This window comes from Monodon monoceros, unplaced genomic scaffold (assembly GCF_005190385.1).
Source record: "Monodon monoceros isolate NGI ecotype Baffin Bay Population unplaced genomic scaffold, NGI_Narwhal_1 Super_Scaffold_11, whole genome shotgun sequence".
Classification (NCBI taxonomy): Eukaryota; Metazoa; Chordata; class Mammalia; order Artiodactyla; family Monodontidae; genus Monodon; species Monodon monoceros.
Window position 1 is genome coordinate 67,138,715 of NW_021703767.1, and position 24,349 is coordinate 67,163,063.

At 37.3% G+C, this 24,349-nt stretch overlaps 2 protein-coding genes across 2 annotated transcripts in view; one reads left to right on the top strand and one right to left on the bottom strand.

The window, feature by feature from the left end:
• Positions 1–5,936, bottom strand: part of POLQ (DNA polymerase theta) — a 114,647-nt gene extending 108,711 nt beyond the window's left edge. The window contains exons 1-4 of the mRNA XM_029213607.1: positions 5,750–5,936; positions 5,092–5,271; positions 3,034–3,164; positions 1,439–1,595 (exon numbers count right to left, since the gene is read on the bottom strand). Of these exons, the coding sequence (XP_029069440.1) occupies positions 1,439–1,595; positions 3,034–3,164; positions 5,092–5,271; positions 5,750–5,930 (649 nt within the window). The 5' untranslated portion in view covers positions 5,931–5,936. The remainder of the gene's footprint in view (positions 1–1,438; positions 1,596–3,033; positions 3,165–5,091; positions 5,272–5,749) is intronic.
• A 13,807-nt stretch (positions 5,937–19,743) lies between these two features.
• ARGFX (arginine-fifty homeobox) lies at positions 19,744–22,540 on the top strand. The gene is given in 4 exon segments (XM_029213719.1): positions 19,744–19,750; positions 20,995–21,143; positions 21,969–22,380; positions 22,383–22,540. Coding segments are annotated over 4 exon segments (726 nt in total).
• The last annotated feature ends 1,809 nt before the right edge of the window (positions 22,541–24,349 follow it).

Consider the following 24,349-nt stretch of genomic DNA (forward strand, 5'->3'; position numbering starts at 1 on the left):
GATATTTCAAGTATAATAAGTGGTCTTACCACAATGTATTCTGGATCTAAAAATCAATGATTAGCTAACTCAGGTCTAACTCAAGAAAAACTTCGTCATGTTATCAGACAATTCTTAATTGGCAACCTTGTAGAAATACATGTACGATGAAAATCAAGGACATCCACAACAATTATTCAGTGGGTTGACTTTGCTATGGGGAAAACAGCCAGGGCAACCATACTGATGTTAGCAAGTGCTTAGAAAAACAGAATCAGATCAGGAAGAAATAAATGATTTTAAGAGGATGTTTTTGTTTGATTATGGTAGACTAGTGACTCACCCTACTATAAAACATGAATATGATCATAATTCCCTCCTCCCCTACTTGGAGAATCAAACCAGTCTATGCACTTGGAATAATGCTCAAGAAGTACTGAAATTTGTATCAACGAATGCCTCCTTTAAACATTTTCATAATATCATAGTTTGCATGTGCACTAGTGTCCCCCCGGCAAATCCCCCTACAAAAATAAAGACCTTTCAGACTATTTCCTAATGGTACATGATGATCCTTTTCCTCATCAGTAAGCTATTTCCAAATCATATTGTATGATGACTTATTTCAGCATTCATTCATCCATCCAAAAAATATTTATTCTACCTAGTGTGCCAAGAACTGTGCTAGGTATAGTAGATATAACACTTAATCTGATATAACACAATCTGACAATTCTGATACAAACTGATGAATGTGATTTCTCTCTCCAAGCTTTATAGAGTGGAGTCTGTGTCTCATTAATCTTTGATTTTACTCCCCACCCCTACCCTACCCTAACTTTACCATTTAAGTTCACCAGGAAAACAATGAGTAGCTAACTGATATTCTTGCAGCTTCTATTGCTGCTATAACCATTCTCTTCCTGTTGCTACCTCTACATAGTGGGCTTTCCCAAGTGGTTGGAAAAGGAAAAAAAAAAAAAGGATTAAGGTAGAAAAGTTCCAAGCTCAAATACAGTGCCAGTTTCTATAGCTCCCTACCATTTGCCTGCTAAATGGTAGCCTCTGGGTCCAGGCCTAATCTAGATACCACAGTACCAGAATATGATAATGAATACATATATACACTAATTGCAGAGATGGCAGGTGCTTCCTTCTATTCCTGGTAAACTTTAGATAGGAAAGAAGCAATGAGAAATGACTTCAGGGTTCAAGGATACCCTCTATGCTTTGTAAAGTGCAAAAATACAAGGAAGTAGAGTCAATAACATCAGTAGGATGCAAAACTTTTTTTTTTTTTTTTACAGAGTTCCTAACATTACAAATGCCAATTTTCACCTCCAGAAGTAGATGCCAGACAATAGAATAAAACATAAGTCATACAGAAATCACAACAGCTTCACTCCATTCTATCAAAAATAGCAAGAGAAAGTATATACGTATTTTCTTATTTGCTTACCTAATAGATCCATCTTATTTTCCTCTATGAGGCGATTGATCAGACCATTGGCTCTCTCAATTGTGCAGACAGCAATATCCAAAGACGAGAAACGCCCTGTTGGAGAGGTACTGCCCATATAACCATCTACTTTTATTCCTACTTCCTGAAACAGACTCTAAATTGAGTAAAAAGGAAAAATACAGGGGAAAATATTTGAAATTCATGAATCTTAAATTGGTTCTTTCCCAAAACATAGACATAAGTATTCAAATACATTTATCAGATTACTGTTAGTTATTCCTGGTCAGGGCACACTGGTTCTTTTTAGAATCATATACTAAAAATAAGAAGTTCAGAACTGACAAAACTCAGTACAGAGATTTTCTGTTAAGACAGAGTCAAATAAAATGGCATACTTAATCAAATAAGTTCTAAGAGCTCTTTATAGAAATTAAAATTAAAGAAAAACTACCTTAAGCACTAACATTTTTAATCTAATAAACAAGCAAGAAACTCACTCTTTCTTTAACACTAATGTAATATTTTCAGAAACAAATTTATACTTCGTGAGGAAAATATTCTCATTATCCCACTAAAGATTAGTTTTTTATATAATGGAAGAAAAGGTTTCAAAAGTCAAATGCAATGGGACTTTGATGTTAATTTTTTTAGTTTAACTTTTAACTAACATACCTTCTCAGTAAAAAGGATCATTATTTTGTTACTTTGGTCTAAGTTGAAAGGATGTTACCATGTAGAACCAGCTTTGTTGGTTATTTGACCTCTGAAATAACTGTTAAAAAGATTTATAGAACCATTGAATTTTAGAGCTGTTCATTCAATAAAATGTTTCTGAGTGTTTACTAAGTTAACCCATAGTTAACCCCATAGTTTCATTTCACCAGTGAAAAAACTGAGGCCCAGCAAATTATGTATCTGGCCTGAAGACACAGGTAGTGACAAAACTGGGACTAGAACTCAGATTTTTTGTATTACCACTGCAATAATCTTGGCATTCCAAAATCACATTTTTTCACTGCAGAAATCAGAATAAATTTATTCTATTTAATGAAATATTGTATTTGTAAAAATACCTTAAAGACCAGTGAGCGTCACACAAATGTATACTGTTGTCATTCATTTTTGCAGGAGAACAGGAGAAGAAAACACAGGTTTGGAGCTTTACATAAGCACCAATGGATCTTGTTCTTCATCCTCTAACGTTCCCAAATGGCCCTGCATCAGGATGGGATATGCTTCCTCAAACACACTTCCTTTCCATGCTTCAGTCTAGTCCTACTATTCTCTTAAGAGGTTGATTCTTAATTTGCACTTTTATATGCTAATTAAAGTACTCTGCCTATTTCCTAAGGAAAAGTTTATAAATTTTTACACAATTTTCACCGATTGCTCTTTGATTTAATGGCCCTTTCTCCTTTATGCAGTAATTTAAAAGTTTCCCCTCATAAATGGTCAACTTTTAAAGCTACATTGGGATGTAATAAAAGAAATTTTATTTTCCAATTGCTTTTATAATTCCATTTCAAATGAGTAAAGCCGAAGCTGCCAATAATAGGCCTTTCACAATTTCAAACTTAGTAAAAGAACATTACCTGGAAATAGTATTTCTTCTCTTTAGCCACAGAGACAAAGGGCAGAATAAATAGAGCTTTCTTCCGTGTTTCCAAGACCCGCTTCAAAATAAGTAGTTCAGCAACAAGAGTCTTCCCAGCACTTGTAGGAGCTAAAACAAGTTATTCGGCAAGGTTATCACAAAAGGAAGTAATATTTGATACACTGCATTAATAAATGTTTTAAATCATATCCAGTAACTAAATAGCCCAAGGCTAAACTATCATTAAGGCCCCAGCTAGCATTTGAAACCTTTATACGCTGAAATGCCCGACTTTAAACCAGGTTTCTAAATACTCTCACAGTGAAAACAGAGACAAATAAATCTTTACATCAAATAAATGATGAATATTACTGAGTACCTAGCTTATACCTAAAGATCCTTTCCTTTAAGTACTGAACAGTTAAAAGCCCTGCTTTGGGGAAATAGATAAAAAGCTTTAATACACTGTGATAGGAGCTATGATAGAAGTTGAGGGAGAAGAGCTGTAAGGAAGTTTATGGAAACAGAACTTATGAGAGCAAAGAAGGCAAGAAGAAAGGAATGCCAAGCAGAAAAAAACAGCATGTGTAAAGGTCTAGAGGAAAGCCTGGTATGTTCAGATGATAGCAAGTAATTTAGTAAGCCTGAAGTATAAAGTACAAGTAGGGGAGTGAAAAAAGAGATACGAAAGTGCCACATGGAGAAGACTTTTATAATCCTACAATGCAGAGTGACTAGTGAGTTTTATGAAAAGGAATGACAAAATCATATTTATACTTTATAGAGATCACTTTAGGCTGCAGGAGCAAAGCAAGAGCAGAAAGAAAAAATTAACTAGTTAGAGAACTATTGCATAATCTAGAAGATGATAGTAAACTAGGTAATGGACCTAAGAACAGAGAGTAATAGCCAGAATCAAGACATTTGAGGTAACAGACACTACACTTGGTGATTAATTAATGTGAGTTGGTGAGCAGAGTTATGAATGACACCCAAGTTCTTGTTTAAGCAACTGAAACGGTCAGGCCATTCTACCAATGCCACCAACTGCCACTAGTTAGCATTAACTGAGTATTTCTTACACGCCAAAAACTTTTCTAAGCCCACACCCTGGCACTCATGCTCTCTGTGCGCGTAGGCGCTCGCTCCCTCCCTCCCTCTGCTTCTCTCTCTCAACTAATTTGCAAGGTTACACAGTCAGTAAACAGCCTGAACTTATATCTATTGACAGTTAACTCTCTAATTATTTTGGCAGCCATAATGAAAATCTGGATGACTCACAATTTCAGAGAAAACTGATACAAAGGACGTACATCTTACCAAGTGATTAGATTCTAAAGTCAGTATACTAAGCACAGACGGCTAAAAATTATGTAAGTCAAAGTTGCTCTTGAAAGCCCATATAAACCTTTCATAAAGTATATTACATAGGATTTTGTATATACAATCCTGTATAAGCAGGTCAATTTATAAACATATAACGTAAAATGTTCACACACTGAAAAGCAACTGAGATCAACTGTGGGAAGAGCACATTTACATCTCATACTGCACACTCACTCTGGGACATATGTTTTTTTTGTTGTTGTTGTTGTTGTTTTTCTTTGCGGTGCGCGGGCCTCTCACTGTTGTGGCCTCTCCCGTTGCGGAGCACAGGCTCCGGATGCGCAGGCTCAGCGGCCATGGCTCACGGGCCCAGCTGCTCCGCGGCATGTGGGATCTTCCCGGACCGGGGCACGAACTCGTGTCCCCTGCATCGGCAGGTGGACTCTCAACCACTGCGCCACCAGGGAAGCTCTGGGACACATGTTTTTTGAGAGGAATGGTAGGCAGATAATTCTGTTTAAATTGTTGGGTTTTTGCCTTCCCCCACCCTACCACCTAATGGAATTTTCAAAATTTAAGTATGCATATGATGAAACTCTGCTTTTCAAATATTTTAAGACTTTCTCTAGTTATAAAGCACTCTCTCACCCACCTTACCTCAATAGAGTGTCCTTTACATTAATAATGTCTTAAAAATAGTAGAGAAATTAACTTGCACAAATTTAAATACCTGAATAGACTAAATTCTTTCCTTCCAGGACCTGTCCAAGCAAAAGGCACTCTGCTTGCCACTCAAACATCTTTTTTACACCAAAACTGTGATATTTCTCCAGAACTGCTGTAGGAAGCCCCCAATTTGCCAATAGCAGCTTGTCTACTTTATCGTCAGGAAACGTCTGCTTGCATTTCCCTTTTAGGAAAAAAAAGGAAATAGTTGAATTTAGTTCTAACGTAAGACTTCAGTAATTTGCTTTCCACTGTGTTTTGGGATTCCTATGTGTTGTAAAGAGGCTATTTAAAGTACATCCTGACATAAAACACATACAATATAAGGATCTGTAAGGAGCACTAGGCACTATTAGGAGTGAATTCCCTACAGGTGATGAGATTTGGCCAACTAGTAAGTTGTTTCTGTAAATAAAGGTCGAAAAGACCCAGAAACCACTTGAAGATTACTACCAGACAGTCGCTGAATATGGACTGAAAGCTCTTCCACGTCAATAGAAAGTGACGTGCCGCACCAGGTCCTAGTCACAAACTGAGAAAGGGGAGTAGAAACCTAGCAGGCCGTGCAAACGCGCGACCTCCGCGCGGTGAGGACACCTCCCGACGAGTGGCCCGGCTGAGCTGCCTACCTCGCCCGCTGCCCACGGAGTGCCTGGGAGTACCTGCAGCACTGGCCGGCGGGCGGCCGCGGTCCTTCAGGCTGCGTCTCAGGCCCGGGGGCGGGCTCAGCACCGGCCCCGAGAGGAGCAGGGGGCTGTCACTGCTGTCACCGCCACTTCCCGAAAAGAAGTCTGAGCCTGGTGCTGAACGTCGTCGTTTCCCACTCCAGCGCGTCAGATTCATCGCGAAATCTTCTCGGCCACTCAGGGAAAGGCACAGTCCCAGCGTCCTCCCGCTCGGAAGAAACGGAAGCTGGCGACAGGTGTGGTCGCCATCTTCCCGCCACGGCTTTCAAACTCAGGCCTCCCAGCCCGCCCCGGAACCATAGAGTTCCCAGTGACGAGAGTAACCTGAGGACCATAGAATCGTGGGGAAGGAGGGGCTCTCGCTGGTGTCCTAGACCTCCGGCCTGTCACCTCGGTTGTCGGATAGTGAAAGAGAACCAGACTTGGACCTAGATTAAATGGGGGGAAAAACCAGACTCAGTATATATAATCTCCAATTATAATCATACTGGCTTAAAGTTTTTCCTTTTCTTTTTCTCCATGTCTGGTTTAAATAGCAAGTTTATGTTAACTTCATAAAATGAACTGCCCATAATAGGTAGAGAAGTAGCTCTATTTAACATATTGTATTTTTAAAACAATTATTACAAATTATATGTGCAAAATATTATACAAGTAAAATTTAGGATTTAGAATGGAGTGCAATTTACTCCTGCTTTACTTTCTGCTTTATAACAAGATATGGGAACATATGTATATGTATAACTGATTTACAGATGGTAGGGCAGAGGTTATTTCTGTACACAATTTCTACTTTAGCCATCATACGCTGTGAGGAATATGTGATGGAGAGATAGGGACTGCGGCCGATAGACCTCTTAGGTAGTAGAACGCTGCATAGAAGGGGCTCTGGATGTGCCCGAGTGATCATTCGGAGCCAAGAGTTTGTTAATGGATCTGTGCTCTACCTTTGGCAAGGTAGAATCAAACGAGTTCTGGACTTAGATTGATGCCAGTTAATTACCCACTTGCACAATTGGTTTCACCAAGCAAATCTAGTAAGGGAAAGACCTGCCCTGAAGGGGCGGTGCTTTTCTACAGCTCTATAAGTCTCAAAAGGACCAGTCCAATAACAACAACAAAAATTCTCATATTTCCCGGACATGTAGTCTGGAAAATAGGAGAATCAATTCTCCTGTGAAACCTTCCTTGTTAAAAGAAAAATTTTTTGGACAGTATTCTAAAATTCCACAAGATGGAGACATTACTCCATGAAGGAAACATTTTTCTTGGTTACCTTTCTTGCAATCATTCATTCAACTAGTTATTGAGCGTCTACTACGTGCTAGGCATTGGGTATATGGCAGAGTAATGGAAGAAATGGCTCCTGCTCTCAAAGTGAAAGAGACTAGAGGAGACAGACATTAAACTAATTAATTAATTGATAATTTTAAATTGTACTATTGCTCAGGCAAAAAAGAATAGAGTGCTATCAAAGATATAAAAGGATCCTAATTTAGATTGTAGTCATGGAAGATCTTTCAGAGATGCAGTGTAGCATAGGGGTCAACAGTGCAGCAACTCTGTAGCCAATCAGTCTTTGTTTCAAGACTTAGTAGCTGTGTGATTTTGCTTAACCCCCTGAGCTTCCTTTTCCTCATCTATATGATGGAGATAATAAGAGTAACAACTATTTGGTATTATTAGCACTAAGATAGTCATAGGTGTAAAGTGCTTACCACATAATAAGTGCTCTTCAGAGAAAGTGCTATATAAATATTCTAATATTGCTTCCAATATAAATCCAGCACTTCGATGGGAAAAGAATAAACCAAAGAAATCTCTGTCACAAGTTATTCTATTTTTATTAGGTGAACTATGATTAAGTGAGAAAAATAATTATGAAGGAATTGAAAGGCATGGTTTGTGTCATCCTTCTAAAAAGCCTAGAGAATATTTTAAAATTTACAGTGTATTTCAAACATTCAACATAAATTTCTAATTTAAAAAAAAAACTCTTACAAAGACCTACTAGAGAATGGACTTGAGGATATGGGGAGGGGGAAGGGTAAGCTGTGACAAAGCGAGAGAGAGGCATGGACATATACACACTACCAAATGTAAAATAGCTAGTGGGAAGCAGCCACATAGCACAGGGAGATCAGCTTGGTGCTTTGTGACCACCTGGAGGGGTGGGATAGGGAGGGTGGGAGGGAGGGAGACGCAAGAAGGAAGAGATATGGGAACATATGTATATGTATAATTGATTTACTTTGTTATAAAGCAGAAACTAACACACCATTGTAAAGCAATTATACTCTAATAAAGATGTAAAAAAAAACTCTTAGAAAATAGAAAGGAGAAGGTTACTTCTCAAAAATGTTAAACATTTTTTCTGCTAATAGTTACCATAATAATTAAAGCTAATACACCTGAAGTATTTCCCACCTGTCTTTTAACTGTGAGCTTGGATTCCTTGGAATTGTATCTGTGGCAATTCCTTAAGGTCTGCATTAAAGACCTTGAAAATTTTTTTGAATATATTTCTGCCAGCTACCTGGGAGACATATCAATTCTGGCCCATTTTAAATGTAATCTTTGGGTTGGCATTTTTTAAGATATGGAAGTAGTAATGTTAGACACCAGAGCCAGATTTGGACAGCTTCCACACTCACCATCTCAATGTTCAGAAGAGATATTTCTCTGCTTTACTTTCTGAGGGAGCTGTCGTTTTGGGGTTTTGGCTTTATACAGGGGATTTTAGATCTTACCACCCACCCTGCTAGGAACACCAGATTCCTATCCCCCAGAACACATAATCCATTAAAATCCATACTCTAGACCACCAGGGATCAGCAGACATCACTATGGAAAATTTTGGTTCTAATGCTTCACTTCTCTACTTACTCCTTTTATTAAGGAGTCAAATGTCAAATTATTTGACTGACAAGGAAATCTCTGATTTTACCAGTTTGGTCATGAATTTTAAAGGAAGTATTTTTTATATAACATCCAGAATTTTAAGGAAAGTGTGCTGTTCTAGAAGTGGTTTCTTGTTTGGCCTAATATCGCTAAAGACAGAAGTAAAGGAAACTCAACAACAATTGATGTACCTTCAAAGATGTCATCTGATTATTTTAGTAAGTTGCACAAATAATGAAGAGTGGTTTATCCATTGAAATTGCAGAGGTTATATGAAAAAATGAAATTTACACAAACTAAATTGTGAATTGACTAAAACAGAAACATCTAACCAGACTAAATAAATTCTGTGCTTCTCAGGGATGTGACGTACAACATGATAAATATAATTAACACTGTTGTATGTTACATATGAAAGTTGTTAAAAGAGTAATCCTAAGAATTCTCATCACAAGAAAAAACTTTTTTTCTATTTCTCTGTATCTATATGAGATGATGGATATTTACTAACTTGTGATAATCTTTTCATGATGTATGTAAGTCAAATCATTATGCTGTACACCTTATACAGTACTGTATGTCAATTATATCTCAATAAAACTGGAAGAAAAAAGCAATAAAAAAAACTATGTGCTTCTCACATGAGTGGAAGTGATTGGCAAAAATAGAAACAGCTGGAAAATACACTTGATCAGAAATGTGGGATGCAGGATAGCCTCATCCACCAGAGGGCAGAGAGCAGAAGCAAGAAGAACTACAATCCTGCAGCCTGTGGAACAAAAACCACATTCACAGAAAGATACACAAGATGAAAATGCAGAGGGCTATGCACCAGATGAAGGAACAAGATAAAAACCCAGAAAAACAACTAAGTGAAGTGGAGATAGGAAACCTTCCAGAAAAAGAATTCAGAATAATGATAGTGAAGATGATCCAGGACCTCGGAAAAAGAATGGAGACAAAGACCGAGAAGATGCAAGAAATGTTTAACGAAGATCTACAAGAATTAAAGAACAAACAAACAGAGATGAACAACACAATAATTGAAATGAAAAATACACTAGAAGGAATGAATGGCAGAATAACTGAGGCAGAAGAATGGATAAGTGACCTGGAAGACAGAATGGCGGAATTCACTGCCATGAAACAGAATAAAGAAAAAAGAATGAAAAGAATTGAAGACAGCCTAAGAGAGCTCTGGGACGACATCAAACGCAACAACATTCACATTATAAGGGTCCCAGAAGGAGAAGAGATAGAGAAAGGACCCGAGAAAATATTTGAAGAGATTATAGTCAAAAAGTTCCCTAACATGGGAAAAGAAATAGCCACTCAAGTCCAGGAAGTGCAGAGAGTCCAATATAGGATAAGCCCAAGGAGAAACACGCTGAGACACATAGTAATCAAATTGGCAAAAATTAAAGACAAACAAAAATTATTGAAAGCAGCAAGGGAAAAATGACAAATAATATACAAGGGAACTCCCATAGGGTGAATAGCTGATTTCTCAGCAGAAACTCTACAAGCCAGCAGGGAGTGGCATGATATACTTAAAGTGATGAAAGGGAAGAACCTACAACCAAGATTACACTACCCGGCAAGGATCTCATTCAGATCCGATGGAGAAATCAAAAGCCTTACAGACAAGCAAAAGCTAAGAGAATTTAGCACCACCAAACCAGCTCTACAACAAATGCTAAAGGAACTTCTCTAGGTGGGAAACACAAGAGGAGAAAAGGACCTACAAAAACAAACACAAAACAATTAAGAAAATGGTAATAAGGACACACATATTTATAATTACCTTAAATGTGAATGGATTAAATGCTCCTGCCAAAGGACACAGGCTTGCTGAATGGATACAAAAGCAAGACCCATATATATGCTGCCTACAAGAGACCCACTTCAGACCTAGGGACACATACAGACTGAAAGTGAGGGGATGGAAAAAGATATTCATGCAAATGGAAATCAGAAGAAAGCTGGAGTAGCAATACTCATATCAGATAAAATAGACTTTAAAATAAAGAATGTTACAAGAGGGCTTCCCTGGTGGCGCACTAGTTGAGAGTCCGCCTGCCGATGCAGGGGACTCGGGTTCATGCCCTGGTCCAGGAAGATCCCACGTGCCGTAGAGTGGCTGGGCCCATGAGCCATGGCCACTGAGCCTGCGCATCCGGAGCCTGTGCTCCGCAACGGGAGAGGCCACAACAGTGAGAGGCCCACGTACTGCAAAAAAAAAAAAAAAAAAAGAATGTTACAAGAGACAAGGAAGGACAATACATAATGATCAAGGGATCAATCCAAGAAGATGATATAACAATTATAAATATATATGCACCCAACATAGGAGCACCTCAATACATAAGGCAACTGTTAGCAGCTATAAAAGAGGAAATCGACAATAACACTATAATAGTGGGGGCTTTAACACCTAACTTACACCAATGGACAGATCCTCCAGACAGAAAATTAATAAGGAAACACAAGCTTTAAATGACACAATAGACTAGATTGATTTAATTGATATTTGTAGGACATTCCATCCAAAAACAGCAGAATAAACTTTTTTCTCAAATGCACATGGAACAATCTCCAGGCGAGATCACATCTTGGGTCACAAATCAAGCCTCAGTAAATTTAAGAAAACTGAAATCACATCAAGCATCTTTTCTGATCAAAACGCTACGAGGGGTTTCCCTGGTGGTGCAGAGGTTGAGAGTCCGCCTGCCGATGCAGGGGACACGGGTTCGTGCCCCGGTCCGGGAAGATCCCACATTCTGTGGAGTGGCTGGGCCCGTGAGCCATGGCCGCTGAGCCTGCACGTCCAGAGCCTGTGCTCCGCAACAGGAGAGACCACAACAGTGAGAGGCCCGCATACCGCAAAAAAAAAGAAAAAAACCCTATGAGATTAGAAATCAATTACAGGGGAAAAACGTAAAAAACACAAACACATGGAGGAGAAACAATACTTTCTAAATAATCAAGAGATCACTGAAGAAATCAAAGAGGAAATCAAAAAATACCTAGAAACAAATGACAATGAAAACACGACGATCCAAAATTATGGGATGCAGCAAAAGCAGTTCTAAGAGGGAAGTTTATAGCTACACAAGCCTACCTCAAGAAAGAAGAAAAATCTCAAATAAACAATCTAACCTTACACCTAAAGGAACTAGAGAAAGAAGAACAAACAAAACCGAAAGTTAGCAGAAGAAAAGAAATCATAAAGATCAGAGCAGAAATAAATGAAATAGAAACAAAGAAAACAATAGCAAAGATCAATAAAACTAAAAGCTGGTTCTCTGAGAAGATAAACAAAGATGATGAGCCATTAGCCAGACTCATCAAGAGAAAGAGGGAGAGGAATCAAATCAATAAAATTAGAAATGAAAAAGGAGAAGTTACAACAGACACTGCAGAAATACAAAGCATCCTAAGAGACTACTACAAGCAACTCTATGCCAATAAAATGAACAACCTGGAAGAAATGGACAAATTCTTAGAAAGGTATAACCTTCCAACACTGAAACAGGAAGAAATAGAAACTATGAACACACCAACCACAAGTATTGAAATTGAAACTGTGATTAAAATTCTTCCAACAAACAAAAGTCCAGGACCAGATGACTTCATGTTTGATAGATATGCAACTTCATGTTGAATTCTATCAAACATTTAGAGATGAGCTAACACCCATCCTTCTCAAATTCTTCCAAACAATTGCAGAGGAAGGAACACTCCCAAACTCATTCTATGAGGCCACCATCACCCTGATATCAAAACCAGAGAAAGATACTACAGAAAAGGAAAATTACAGATCGATATCACTGATGAATATAGATGCAAAAATCCTCAACAAAATACTAGCAAACAGAATCCAACAATACATCAAAAGGATCATACACCATGATCAAGTGGGATTTATCCCAGGGATGCAAGGATTCTTCAATATATGCAAATAAATCAATGTGATACACCATATTAACAAATTGAAGAATAAAATCCATATGATCATGACAATAGATGCAGAAAAAGCTTTTGACAAAATTCAACACCCATTTATGATAAAAACTCTCCAGAAAGTGGGCATAGAGGGAACATACCTCAACACAATAAAGACCATAGTTGACAAACCCACAGGAAACATCATTCTCAATGGTGAAAAACTGAAAACATTTCCACTAAGATCAGGAACAAGACAAGGATGTCTACTCTCACCACTATTATTCAACATAGTTTTGGAAGTCCTAGTCACGGCAAGCAGAGAAGAAAAAGAAATAAAAGGAATACAAATTGGAAAAGAAGAAGTAAAACTGTCACTGTTTGCAAATGACATGATACTATACATAGAGAATCCTAAAGATGCCACCAGAAAATTACTAGAGCTAATCAATGAATTTGGTAAAGTTGCAGGATACAAAATTAATGCACAGAAATCTCTGGCATTCCTATACAGTAATGATGAAAAATCTGATAGAGAAATTAAGGAAACACTCCCATTTACCACTGCAACAAAAAGAATAGAACACCTAGGAATAAACTTACCTAGGGAGACAAAAGACCTGTATGCAGAAAACTATAAGACACTGTTGAAAGAAATAAAAGATGATACTAACAGATGGAGAGATATACCATGTTCTTGGATTGGAAGAATCAATATTGTGAAAATGACTATACTACCCAAAGCAATCTACAGATTCAATGCAATCCCTATCAAATTACCAATGGCATTTTTTACAGAACTAGAACAAAAAATCTTAAAATTTCTTTGGAGATACAAAAGACCCTGAATAGCCGAAGCAGTCTTGAGGGGAAAAAACGGAACTGGAGGAATCAGACTCTCTGACTTCAGACTATACTACAAAGCTACATTAATCCAGACAATATGGTACTGGCACAAAAACAGAAATATAGATCAATGGAACAGGATAGAAAGCCCAGAGATAAACCCACGCACCTATGGTCACTTAATCTATGACAAAGGAGGCAAGGATATACAATGGAGAAAAGACAGTCTCTTCAGTAAGTGGTGCTGGGAAAACTGGACAGCTACATGTAAAAGAATGAAATTAGAACACTCCCTAACACCATACACAAAAATAAACTCAAAATGGATTAAAGACCTAAATGTAAGACCAGACACTATAAAACTCTTGGAGGAAAACATAGGAAGAACACTCTTTGACATAAATCACAGCAAGATCTTTTTTGATCCACCTACTAGAGTAATGGAAATAAAAACAAAAATAAACAAATGGGACCTAATGAAACTTAAAAGCTTTTGCAAAGCAAAGGAAACTACAAACAAGATGAAAAGACAACCCTCAGAATGGGAAAAACTATTTGCAAGTGAATCAACAGACAAAGGATTAATCTCCAAAATGTATAAGCAGCTCATGCAACTCAATATTAAAGAAACAAACAACCTAATTAAAAAATGGGCAGAAGACCTAAACAGACATTTCTCCAAAGAGGACATACAGATGGCCAAGCAACACATGAAAAGCTGCTCAACATCACTAATTATTAGAGAAATACAAATCAAAACTACAAGGAGGTATTACCTCACACCAGTCAGAATGGGCATCATCAGAAAATCTACAAACAACAAATGCTGGAGAGGGTGTGGAGAAAAGGGAACCCTCTTGCACTGTTGGTGGGAATGTAAATTGATACAGCCACTATGGAGAACAGTATGGAGGTTCCTTAAAAACTAAAAATAGAACTACCATATGACCCAGCAATCCCACTACTGGGCATATACCCAGAGAAAACCATAATCCAAAAAGACACATGCACCCCAATGTTCATTGCAGCACTCTTTACAATAGCCAGGTCATGGAAGCAACCTAAATGCCCATCAACAGACGAATGGATAAAGAAGATGTGGTACATATATACAATGGAATATTACTCAGCCATAAAAAGGAACGAAACTGGATCATTTGTAGAGATGTGGATGAACCTAGAGACTGTCATGGAGTGAAGTAAGTGAGAAAGAGAAAAACAAATACATATTAACTTATATATGTGGAACCTAGAAACATAGTACAGATTAACCGTTTTGCATGGCAGAAATTGAGACACAGATGTAGAGAACAAACGTATGGACGCCAAGGGGGGAAAGCAGCGGCGGGTGGGGTTGGTGGTGTGATGAATTGGGAGTTTGAGATTGACGTGTATACACTGATGTGTATAAAATGGATGACTTGTAAGAACCTGCTGTATAAAAAAAATAAATTAAAGAAAATCCAAAAAGAAAAAGAAGCCCTTTTGACTCCCATAGGAGCCTGAATTTCCACTACTCCATTTGCCCACACTTGAGCATGGCTGTTTAATTATGTCTTCCCCACTAGACATAATCTCCATAAAGTCAGAGATCATGTCTATTATGGTTGACTTTGTATATCCTGCTGATGAGTATTGAAGGTCTCAGGCGTTTGTTCCATAAATCTTTACAACAATCCTTTGAGGGAATTAATTATTGCATCTGGTTGTTCTGTCAGTTATTGAGAGAGAGATGTTGGAGTCTCCAATTATGATTCTGGTTTTGTTTATTTTTCCTTTCAGCTCTATCAGTTTTTGCTTCACATTTGTTGTTTCATACGTACACATTTAGGATTGCTATGTCTTCTTGGTATATTGATCCTTTTATCATTATGTAATGTCCCTCTCTGTCCTTGATAATTTTTTTGCTTTGCTCTGTACTTCATGGGATATTAAGATAGACACTCCAACTTTCTTTTGATTAATGTTTGCATTTTATCTTTTCTATCCTTTTTATTTTTAACCAACTTATGTAATTATATTTGAACTTAGTTTATTGTATAGAATATACAGTTGACTCGTTTCCTCCCCACCTACTCTGCCACTCACTGTCTCTAAATTTTCATATTTAGACCATATATATTTAATGTAATTATTGATATTAGGGCTTAGGTTTCTTATTTCATTTTTTGTTTTACGTTTATGTTTGTGGTTTTTTTTTTAACATCTTTATTGGGGTATAATTGCTTTACAATGGTGTGTTAGTTTCTGTTTTATAACAAAGTGAATCAGTTATACATATACATATGTTCCCATATCTCTTCCCTCTTGCGTCTCCCTCCCTCCCACCCTCCCTATCCCACCCCTCCAGGCGGTCACAAAGCACCGAGCTGATCTCCCTGTGCTATGCGACTGCTTCCCGCTAGCTATCTACCTTACGTTTGGTAGTGTATATATGTCCATGCCTCTCTCTCGCTTTGTCACAACTCACCCTTCCTCCTCCCCATATCCTCAAGTCCGTTCTCCAGTAGGTCTGTGTCTTTATTCCTATCTTACCCCTAGGTTCTTCATGACCTTTTTTCTTCTTAAATTCCATATATATGTGTTAGCATATGGTATTTGTCTTTCTCTTTCTGACTGACTTCACTCTGTATGATAGACTCTAGGTCTATCCATCTCATTACAAACAGCTCAATTTCGTTTCTTTTTATGACTGAGTAATATTCCATTGTATATATGTGTCACATCTTCTTTATCCATTCATCCGATGGTGGGCACTTAGGTTGTTTCAATCTCTGGGCTATTGTAAATAGAGCTGCAATGAACATTTTGGTACATGACTCCTTTTGAATTTTGGTTTTCTCAGGGTATATGCCCAGGAGTGGGATTGCTGGGTCATATGGTAGTTCTATTTGTGATTTTTTAAGGAACCTCCATACTGTTCTCCATAGTGGCTGTACCAATTCACATTCCCACCAGCAGTGCAAGAGTGTTCCCTTTTCTCCACACCCTCTCCAGCATCTATTGTTTCTAGATTTTTTTCATGATGGCCATTCTGACTGGTGTGAGATGATATCTCATTGTAGTTTTGATTTGCATTTCCCTAATGATTAATGATGTTGAGCATTCTTTTATGTGTTTGTTGGCAGTCTGTATATCTTCTTTGGAGAAATGTCTATTTAGGTCTTCTGCCCATTTTTGGATTGGGTTTTTTCTTTTTTTGTTATTGAGCTGCATGAACTGCTTGTAAATTTTGGAGATTAATCCTTTGTCAGTTGCTTCATTTGCAAATATTTTCTCCCATTCTAAGGGTTGTCTTTTGGTCTTGTTTATGGTTTCCTTTGCTGTGCTAAAGCTTTTAAGTTTCATTAGGTCCCATTTGTTTATTTCTGTTTTTATTTCCATTTCTCTAGGAGGTGGGTCAAAAAGGATCTTGCTGGGATTTATGTCATAGAGTGTTCTGCCTATGTTTTTGATAGTTTCTGGCCTTACATTTAGGTCTTTAATCCATTTTGAGTTTATTTTTGTGTATGGTGTTAGGGAGTGATCTAGTCTCATACTTTTACCTGTAGCTGTCCAGTTTTCCCAGCACCACTTATTGAAGAGGCTGTCCTTTCTCCACTGTACATTCCTGCCTCCTTTATCAAAGATAAGGTGACCATATGTGCGTGGGTTTATCTCTGGGCTTTCTATCCTGTTCCATTAATCTATCTTTCTGTTTTTGTGCCAGTACCATACTGTCTTGATTACTGTAGCTTTGTAGTATAGTCTGAAGCCTGGGAGCCTGACTCCTCCAGCTCCGTTTTTCGTTCTCAAGATTGCTTTGGCTATTCAGGGTCTTTTGTGTTTCCATACAAATTGTGAATTTTTTTGTTCTAGTTCTGTGAAAAATACCAGTGGTAGTTTGATAGGGATTGCATTGATGAAACTGAGGTGAAGAGTTTAAACTGTTCATGATCACATTCCTAGAAAAGTACAATTGATAAGCAAAATTTCTACTATTAAACATAAATGATTCAGAGATTACTGAATCTCCACTCCACTTCTAGCCACTTATCTTAACAAACATAGTTCCTACTCATCAAAGTTCCATCTCAGGGTGAAACCCTCTCCTTTTTGAAAAAATAATTGCTGAAGATTACATTTTTTTACTTATTTCCACTTTTTATTATATAGAAAATATAAACAAAAAAAGAGGGGAGTTCCCTGGTGGTCTAGTGGTTAGGATTTAGTGCTTTCACTGCTGTGGCCCAGGTTCAGTCCCTGGTTGGGGAACTGAGATCTCACAAGCCGCATGGCATGGTCAAAAAACAAAAAAAAAACCACAACAGAATAGTATAATTTCATGGGTCTATCATTTAATCTTAGCAAGTATACATCTCATTTAGCATAGTGTTTTTGAGGTTCATTCATGTTGTATAAAATGCATCAGTAATCCATTACTTTTATTGCTGAATGGTATTGCATTGTATGAATACAAAAAGTTGGTGTCTTCATTCAATAAGGAGATTGAGATTGTTACCAACTAGGCAATAATGAACAATGCTGCTATGAATAGTTGGGTATACATCTTTGCATAGATAAATGTTCTTATTCCCTTGGGTAGATTCCTAGGAAGAAATTGCCAGATGGTTTTTCAAAGTGGCTATATCATTTAACAGTCCCACCTGTAATTTCCAATTGCTGTATGAAAGTTCCAATTTCTCCACACTCTTCCGCATCTTCATTTATATATCTTCTTTGGTGAAAAGCTTACTCAAATCTATTAATTAGGTTTAAAGGATTTTTAATTGGAATATATGTCTTCTTATTTTTGAGATACAAGAGTTTATTATCTATTCCAGATGCAAATCCTTTCAGATATATGATGTTTTCCTTCTGCCTGAAGTATGATCTTTAACATATCCTATAGTGCAAGTCTGCTGATAATGGATTATTTCAACTTTTGTACGTCTAAAAGCATCTTTTCACAGATGACTTTTTGCAGAATGGTCTGATGAACTTTCCAGTGTATACCTGTTGATGTTTGGGGGGTTCTCGTCTTCTTAAGCCCTGATGATTCCTTGCTGTCTTCCTTCTGCAATCTTTGTGCACAGATAAGTGGGAAGCCACAGACAATCAGCAGCTTCAAGATCCATTTGATAAACACAAGAAAGGAAGTGTCAGAACAGTCTGGTTCTTACACCAAGATATAGGCATAAATCTTTGAGGCAAAAAATTGTTATAGCCTTACTAAAAGGGATCATATTACAAATAAACACAAAAGCAAGCTGATAATAATTTAAGAGTATGTAAAAAGGTAAATACATACACAAAGATTAGTCTTTTCCTTTTTTATCACCTGTGAGCTTTTTATTTAATTTACTTTTATATGTTGTGTTTAATACACAAATAGATAATAAATTTAAAGCCTTTACCTTTATTTTTAATACATAATTAAATCAGACATTGTATATATCACATAGGATTTAACATCTTAACTTGTAACATCTTTCTGCTAAACAGACAATATACAATCCAATGAGATAGTTACATTCTTTTTAATTTAATTTTTATTTTATTTTGGCCTCACTGTGCCGCATGCAGGATCTTAGTTCCCCGACCAGGAATTGAACCTGTGCTGTGCCACCTACAGTGGAAGCGTGAAGTCTCAACCACTGGACCACAAGGAAAGTCCCAACATTCTTTGGTTCATATCAAGACTTTGAAATCCAGTGAAAAATTTACACTTACCAACGTATCTCAATGTAAATGCTAAATTTTCATCAGAAATACTTACTCTGCATTTAGATTTCATAAAATTTACAGTTGAAAGAGTAGATTCACATATGCAAGTTGTTCTAAGCATATTAAAAAGCTTCCCAATAACTGGATTGAAAACCAGTGTTTAAAGTTAAATTAATTAAAATTCAATAAAATTAAAAATTCAGTACTTGGTGGAACCAGTCACATTTTTGTGTTTGACAGCCATGTTGGGTAGTGGCTACTATACTACACAGAAGAGCTCTAGAGAGTAATTGGGTGGCTGGGGAACAAGGATGGTTTCAAATTTGTACTATTTCCATACATGACAACACAAATACATGAATAAAACATTGTCTTGTTTTAAAGCAATACGGTAACTAGTAAGTTGTAGAGATCGCAAATGCACCCCTACAGGATGAATGTGGGGGCAAAAGAGTTATCTTAATATTATATAAGTTTCTTGAAACTTAAAACAAAATTCCTAGTAACAGCATTTCATAAACGTATTCCGAAAGTGCTGTATCACAAAAAACTTATTTCAAAGTAAAGATCATATGCCTGGTAAAACTACACTATTTAATTAAAAGAATAGGATCAGGGGACTTCCCTGGCTATCCAGTGGTTAAGAATCCGTGCTTCCACTGCAGGGGGCAAGGGTTCGACCCCTGGTCGGGGAACTAAGATCCCGAATGCTGCGTGGCATGGCCAAAAAAAGAAAAAAAGAAGAGGATCAGAGTGTTGATGAAGATATGGCTATTTAAGGTAAATGCAAACAGTTTGAATAGAATACTTTTGTAAAATGTGAGTAGAAAAAAATCAATTATAAATTAATATTTTATATATTTGATTTCAAATATATATGAACTTCAAAAATAAATTAGACACTATAAGTTTAGGAATATGTACATTTAAATATGTGATTATATTAAATATATGTGTAAAAGTTATTTCTGTGTGTGTTCATAAGTAGCATTAGTTTTATAGTTTTGTTGGTAGTGTATATTCTTGTCTGGTTTTAGTGTTGGTGTTAGGAACTTCAAATACAGAAGTGAGGACCAAGTGAAGACTCTTCTTCCTTATACTGAAATGGGCATATAGCAGGAGAATTAGCACAACATTGCCTTGAATTCTATAACTTACTTGTTCTTTTAATGGTTATTAGTCCATTCAGTGTCTGCAGTTCTTTTTCAGCAAATTTTGGAAATTGTATTTTCTTAGAAAATTTCCTTTTTCTCTCCATTGCCATTTTTTAAAATATTCCATAATTTTTCAATTGTCTCCACATATTTAGTTATGTCTCATTTCTTATGAACCTTTTCTCAGAAGAGCAAATAGAGGTTCAGAAAGCCTGGAGAAGAAAAAACCCATTTTCTAGATGAGATAGACTAGGTTCCTGAATAAATAAATGAGAAGAGGAAACCCATTTTGAAGAGTGTGTTATATATTCAGGCACAGGGACATGAGGTTTTTTCCCAGTTTCTAAAAGAAACAAAATATGGAAAAGAAGACAAGGGAAACCACTGTCCACTCTCCTGAGGTTAGGCAGGGTAGACAGACTGGGTACAGAGAAAATTGAAGAGGTAACATTTCCTAGCAGGGACAAACTAAATTTCAGAAAACAGAGGACAGAGTGCTGTTACACAGGGCTCAGCCTCCTAGAGTCAAGACCTGGGATCTTTAGCTCCTAGATTCCAAGCCTGGTTGGGGGGAAGACATGGGAAATTCACAGTTGTGGTATTTTGGGGATCTGAGTGGGAAGGGGATTGTGTTAGTGTAACCACCTCCTCTCCATCTCTGCTCTACAGCAAAATGGAAGAAGCCTCATGAACGCACCTCATTCACACACACACAGCATGAAGAGTTGGAGGCTCTGTTTAGCTGCAATATGTTTCCAGATAAAAACCTCCAGAAAGAACTTGCTTTAAAACTCAACCTACCAGCGTCAACAATAAAGGTCTGTCTGATCCTCTGAGGTGTGCTTTGAGCCCCCATCCAAATTACATTCTACTATTCAGCCTGGAAATTCCCTCTGTAACACAATGAAGAAGTAACATTGTTACTTCATTGTAACACAATGAAGTAGTAACACTTCATTTATTGAGTACCTACTGTGTGCTAGTACTGAGCTGGGCACATTGTATATGTCGGCTTTATTATCATCCAGTTTAAAGGATGTGGAAAAGTGAGTTTCGGGAGCCAAGTGACTGGTTCACGGAGATAATATATAGTATAACTGGAATTAGAACTCCAGAGGTACGAAAGAGCTCAAATTAGAGAAATGACTCTCATCCCGACAGACTTCTTACTTAGGAACTTCTCTAGCAAAACTCTGCAATCATTTATTCACAACATTATCAACAGACAAGTAACTTCTCCAACATCTGAGTCTGCTAAGGCCCCAAATTTTTGTTAGAATATTGCTCACTGAAGAGGCCTTCTAAAATAATCCTTGAAAATCCCTTAGTTCAAATTCTCCACCTCTCCCTACATCCCTGAACTTCCTTCTCTTCTCTAGAGTTCAGGACCCTTTCTCTGAACCCCAGCACAACTTCTGAGACATACCCTCCTTTTTTTTCTTTCTTTTTCCTCTGGGGCCCAACCTTGATCCCTCATTGTTCCTATTGACTCCATTCATACCTACCTCTGCTCTCACAGAACTCAGTATCATAGTGATTTGGAGAGGACATGAGGGTTATAATCTGACTTTTTTCACCCAGGAGAAGCCTCAAACTCCTTCTCCAGTAGCAGACCATAATCTCCTCTCTTCCCCCACTCCCAGATTTGGTTCAGGAATCAGCAGTTCAAAAAGAGGAAGTAGCAGTGGCAACAAGAGCAGCAATCACTAAAGCCACCGAACCAGGTCCTTCCAGCCAAGAATGTGCCCACAGCATCAACCAGTCCTCATTCTTTTCTCCCTGCGGTTTCAGATTCTTATAGCTCCCACTCACCTCAGCCCTTAGACCCTTTCCATTGGGCAGGGGACTCTATAATCACTGAGATTGCTACAAGTGATGTCCAAATGCAAGATCCTCCGTTGGAGAGGCTAGTGGCCTCAGTTCCTGCTTTGTACTCTGATGCCTATGACATAGCACAAATCATGGAACTGTACAGTTTTCTTGATGAGGATGAGATAGCCAGCTCTTCTTTCCATTCTCTGTATCATTATCTCTCACCGACAAAGCCCAGTTAGAATAGAGTTCCTTTCTTAGCCTCTTTGCTGATCCAGCTGTAGGTTTATCTCCTGGGCAAACCTGCTTCAGTATGACAAGCTGGAGCTTTGCAGCCTACAGTCTCAGAAACAGCCTGGAATTCCAGAACCCCTTCAGTATGGCACACTTTGGATGTTGCTGATCAAAGTACTAATAAATATCAGACAGTATTGAAAAAGGATCTTCTTGCATCTTGTACATGCTCTTTCCTTTGCCTGCTTTTAACCCAAATATCTGGCTCAGTGTTACTTGGATTTCCATGGAAATGTTGTAAAAACTAGGAGTTTCCTGCAAGTATAGCTCAGTACTACACAATCAGCCCCACAACTCTCCCTGGAGAGGCCTTCCTAGTCCCTTTGATGGCCAATGAGACTGCAAAATTCCCTCTTCCCAAAACTATCTTTGACTTTTTAAAAGGTCAGTAGCATTTAGGGGTCATCCACTTTTAATGTCAGCAGGTTTATAAACTTACATTTTCAACAGACTTTTAGAATGACAGTTAAGCTAATTTTCCAGCTATGTGATTAATGAACAAAATTAATGGCACTTCTCAAAAGCAATAATAAACACATAATAAGATAAGTACCTCTCAGTGAAAAATGTAAAGTATCTAGGAATTAACTAAGAAAATTAAGACCTCTGTACAGAAAAGTTTAAAACTTAATAATGGACATTGGAAATGTTTGAATAAAAGACATTTGAAGCCATAAAATAATCAATTTAACAGCGTTAAAATCACATAAATCATGTTCTCCAAACACAATGGAATGAAAATAGAAATCAATAGTAGAAGAAAATTCACAAATATATGGATATTAAAAAGCACACTCCTAAATAACCAATAAAGAAGAAATCAGAAGGAAAATTAGGAAATATGTGAAGATGAATGAAAACAAAAACACAATATACCAAAACTTACGGGATGAGGCTAAATCAGTGCTTAGAAAGAAATCTATAGCTGAAAAAGCCTATATTTAAAGAATAAGCTCTCAAATCAACCTTTTTTTTTAAATAGGAGGGAAGCTGGCATAGTTATATTAATATCTATCAAATTAAACTTTAAGGCAAAACATTTTGTTGGAAGTAAAAGTATATTAGACAAGGATAAAGGGAACATTTAACCTGAAAGATATAATAATTCTGAATTTGTATACATTTAACATATTCCCAAAATATATGAAGTAAAAATTAACAAAACTCTTGGGGAAACTTAACAAATACATAATCATAATAGATGATTTTATCCATAGGTCAAATGAATAAAAATTTTGTATGGGTAGAGATTTTAACTGTACAGTTAATAGGCTTGATTTAATGAAAGTATGTAGATTTCTGCATTCAGCTGGTAGAGAATACACATTCTTTTCAAGTACCTAATGACTACATATTAGACCACGAAGCAAATCTTAACAAACTCAATAAGATACAAACAGCATTCTTTGATCATAAGGCAATTTAATTAGAAGAAACTCCAACCTCTCTCTCAATTTAGAAAGTAAAAAGGACATTTCTAAGTGATTAATCGAGCATGGGAGAAATTAGGTGAATAATCTGGTAGCATACATTATATAATAACAATAACTGTATCAGCATTCACTGGGGGAAAGTAATAGAGATAGTAGCAGTAGCAGGTTTGAATGTCTTGTTACCCATCACATTCTGGGTCATCAGAGAGGGATCTTGAAGGGCAAGACTGCAGACCTAGGGTAGAGACATTGGCCCTTAGGTTGTGAGGTTTTTTGCTTACTGGTTTTTTTTAAATTATGTTTTATTTTTTTAATAGTCTTTATTTTTAGAGCAGTTTTCATTTCACAGCGAAATGAGCAGAAGGTACAGAGATTTCCCATATAGCCCCTGCTCCCACATACACACAGCCTTCCCCACTATCAACAACCCACACCAGAATGGTCCATTTGTTATAACTGATGAACCTACACTGATACATCTTTAT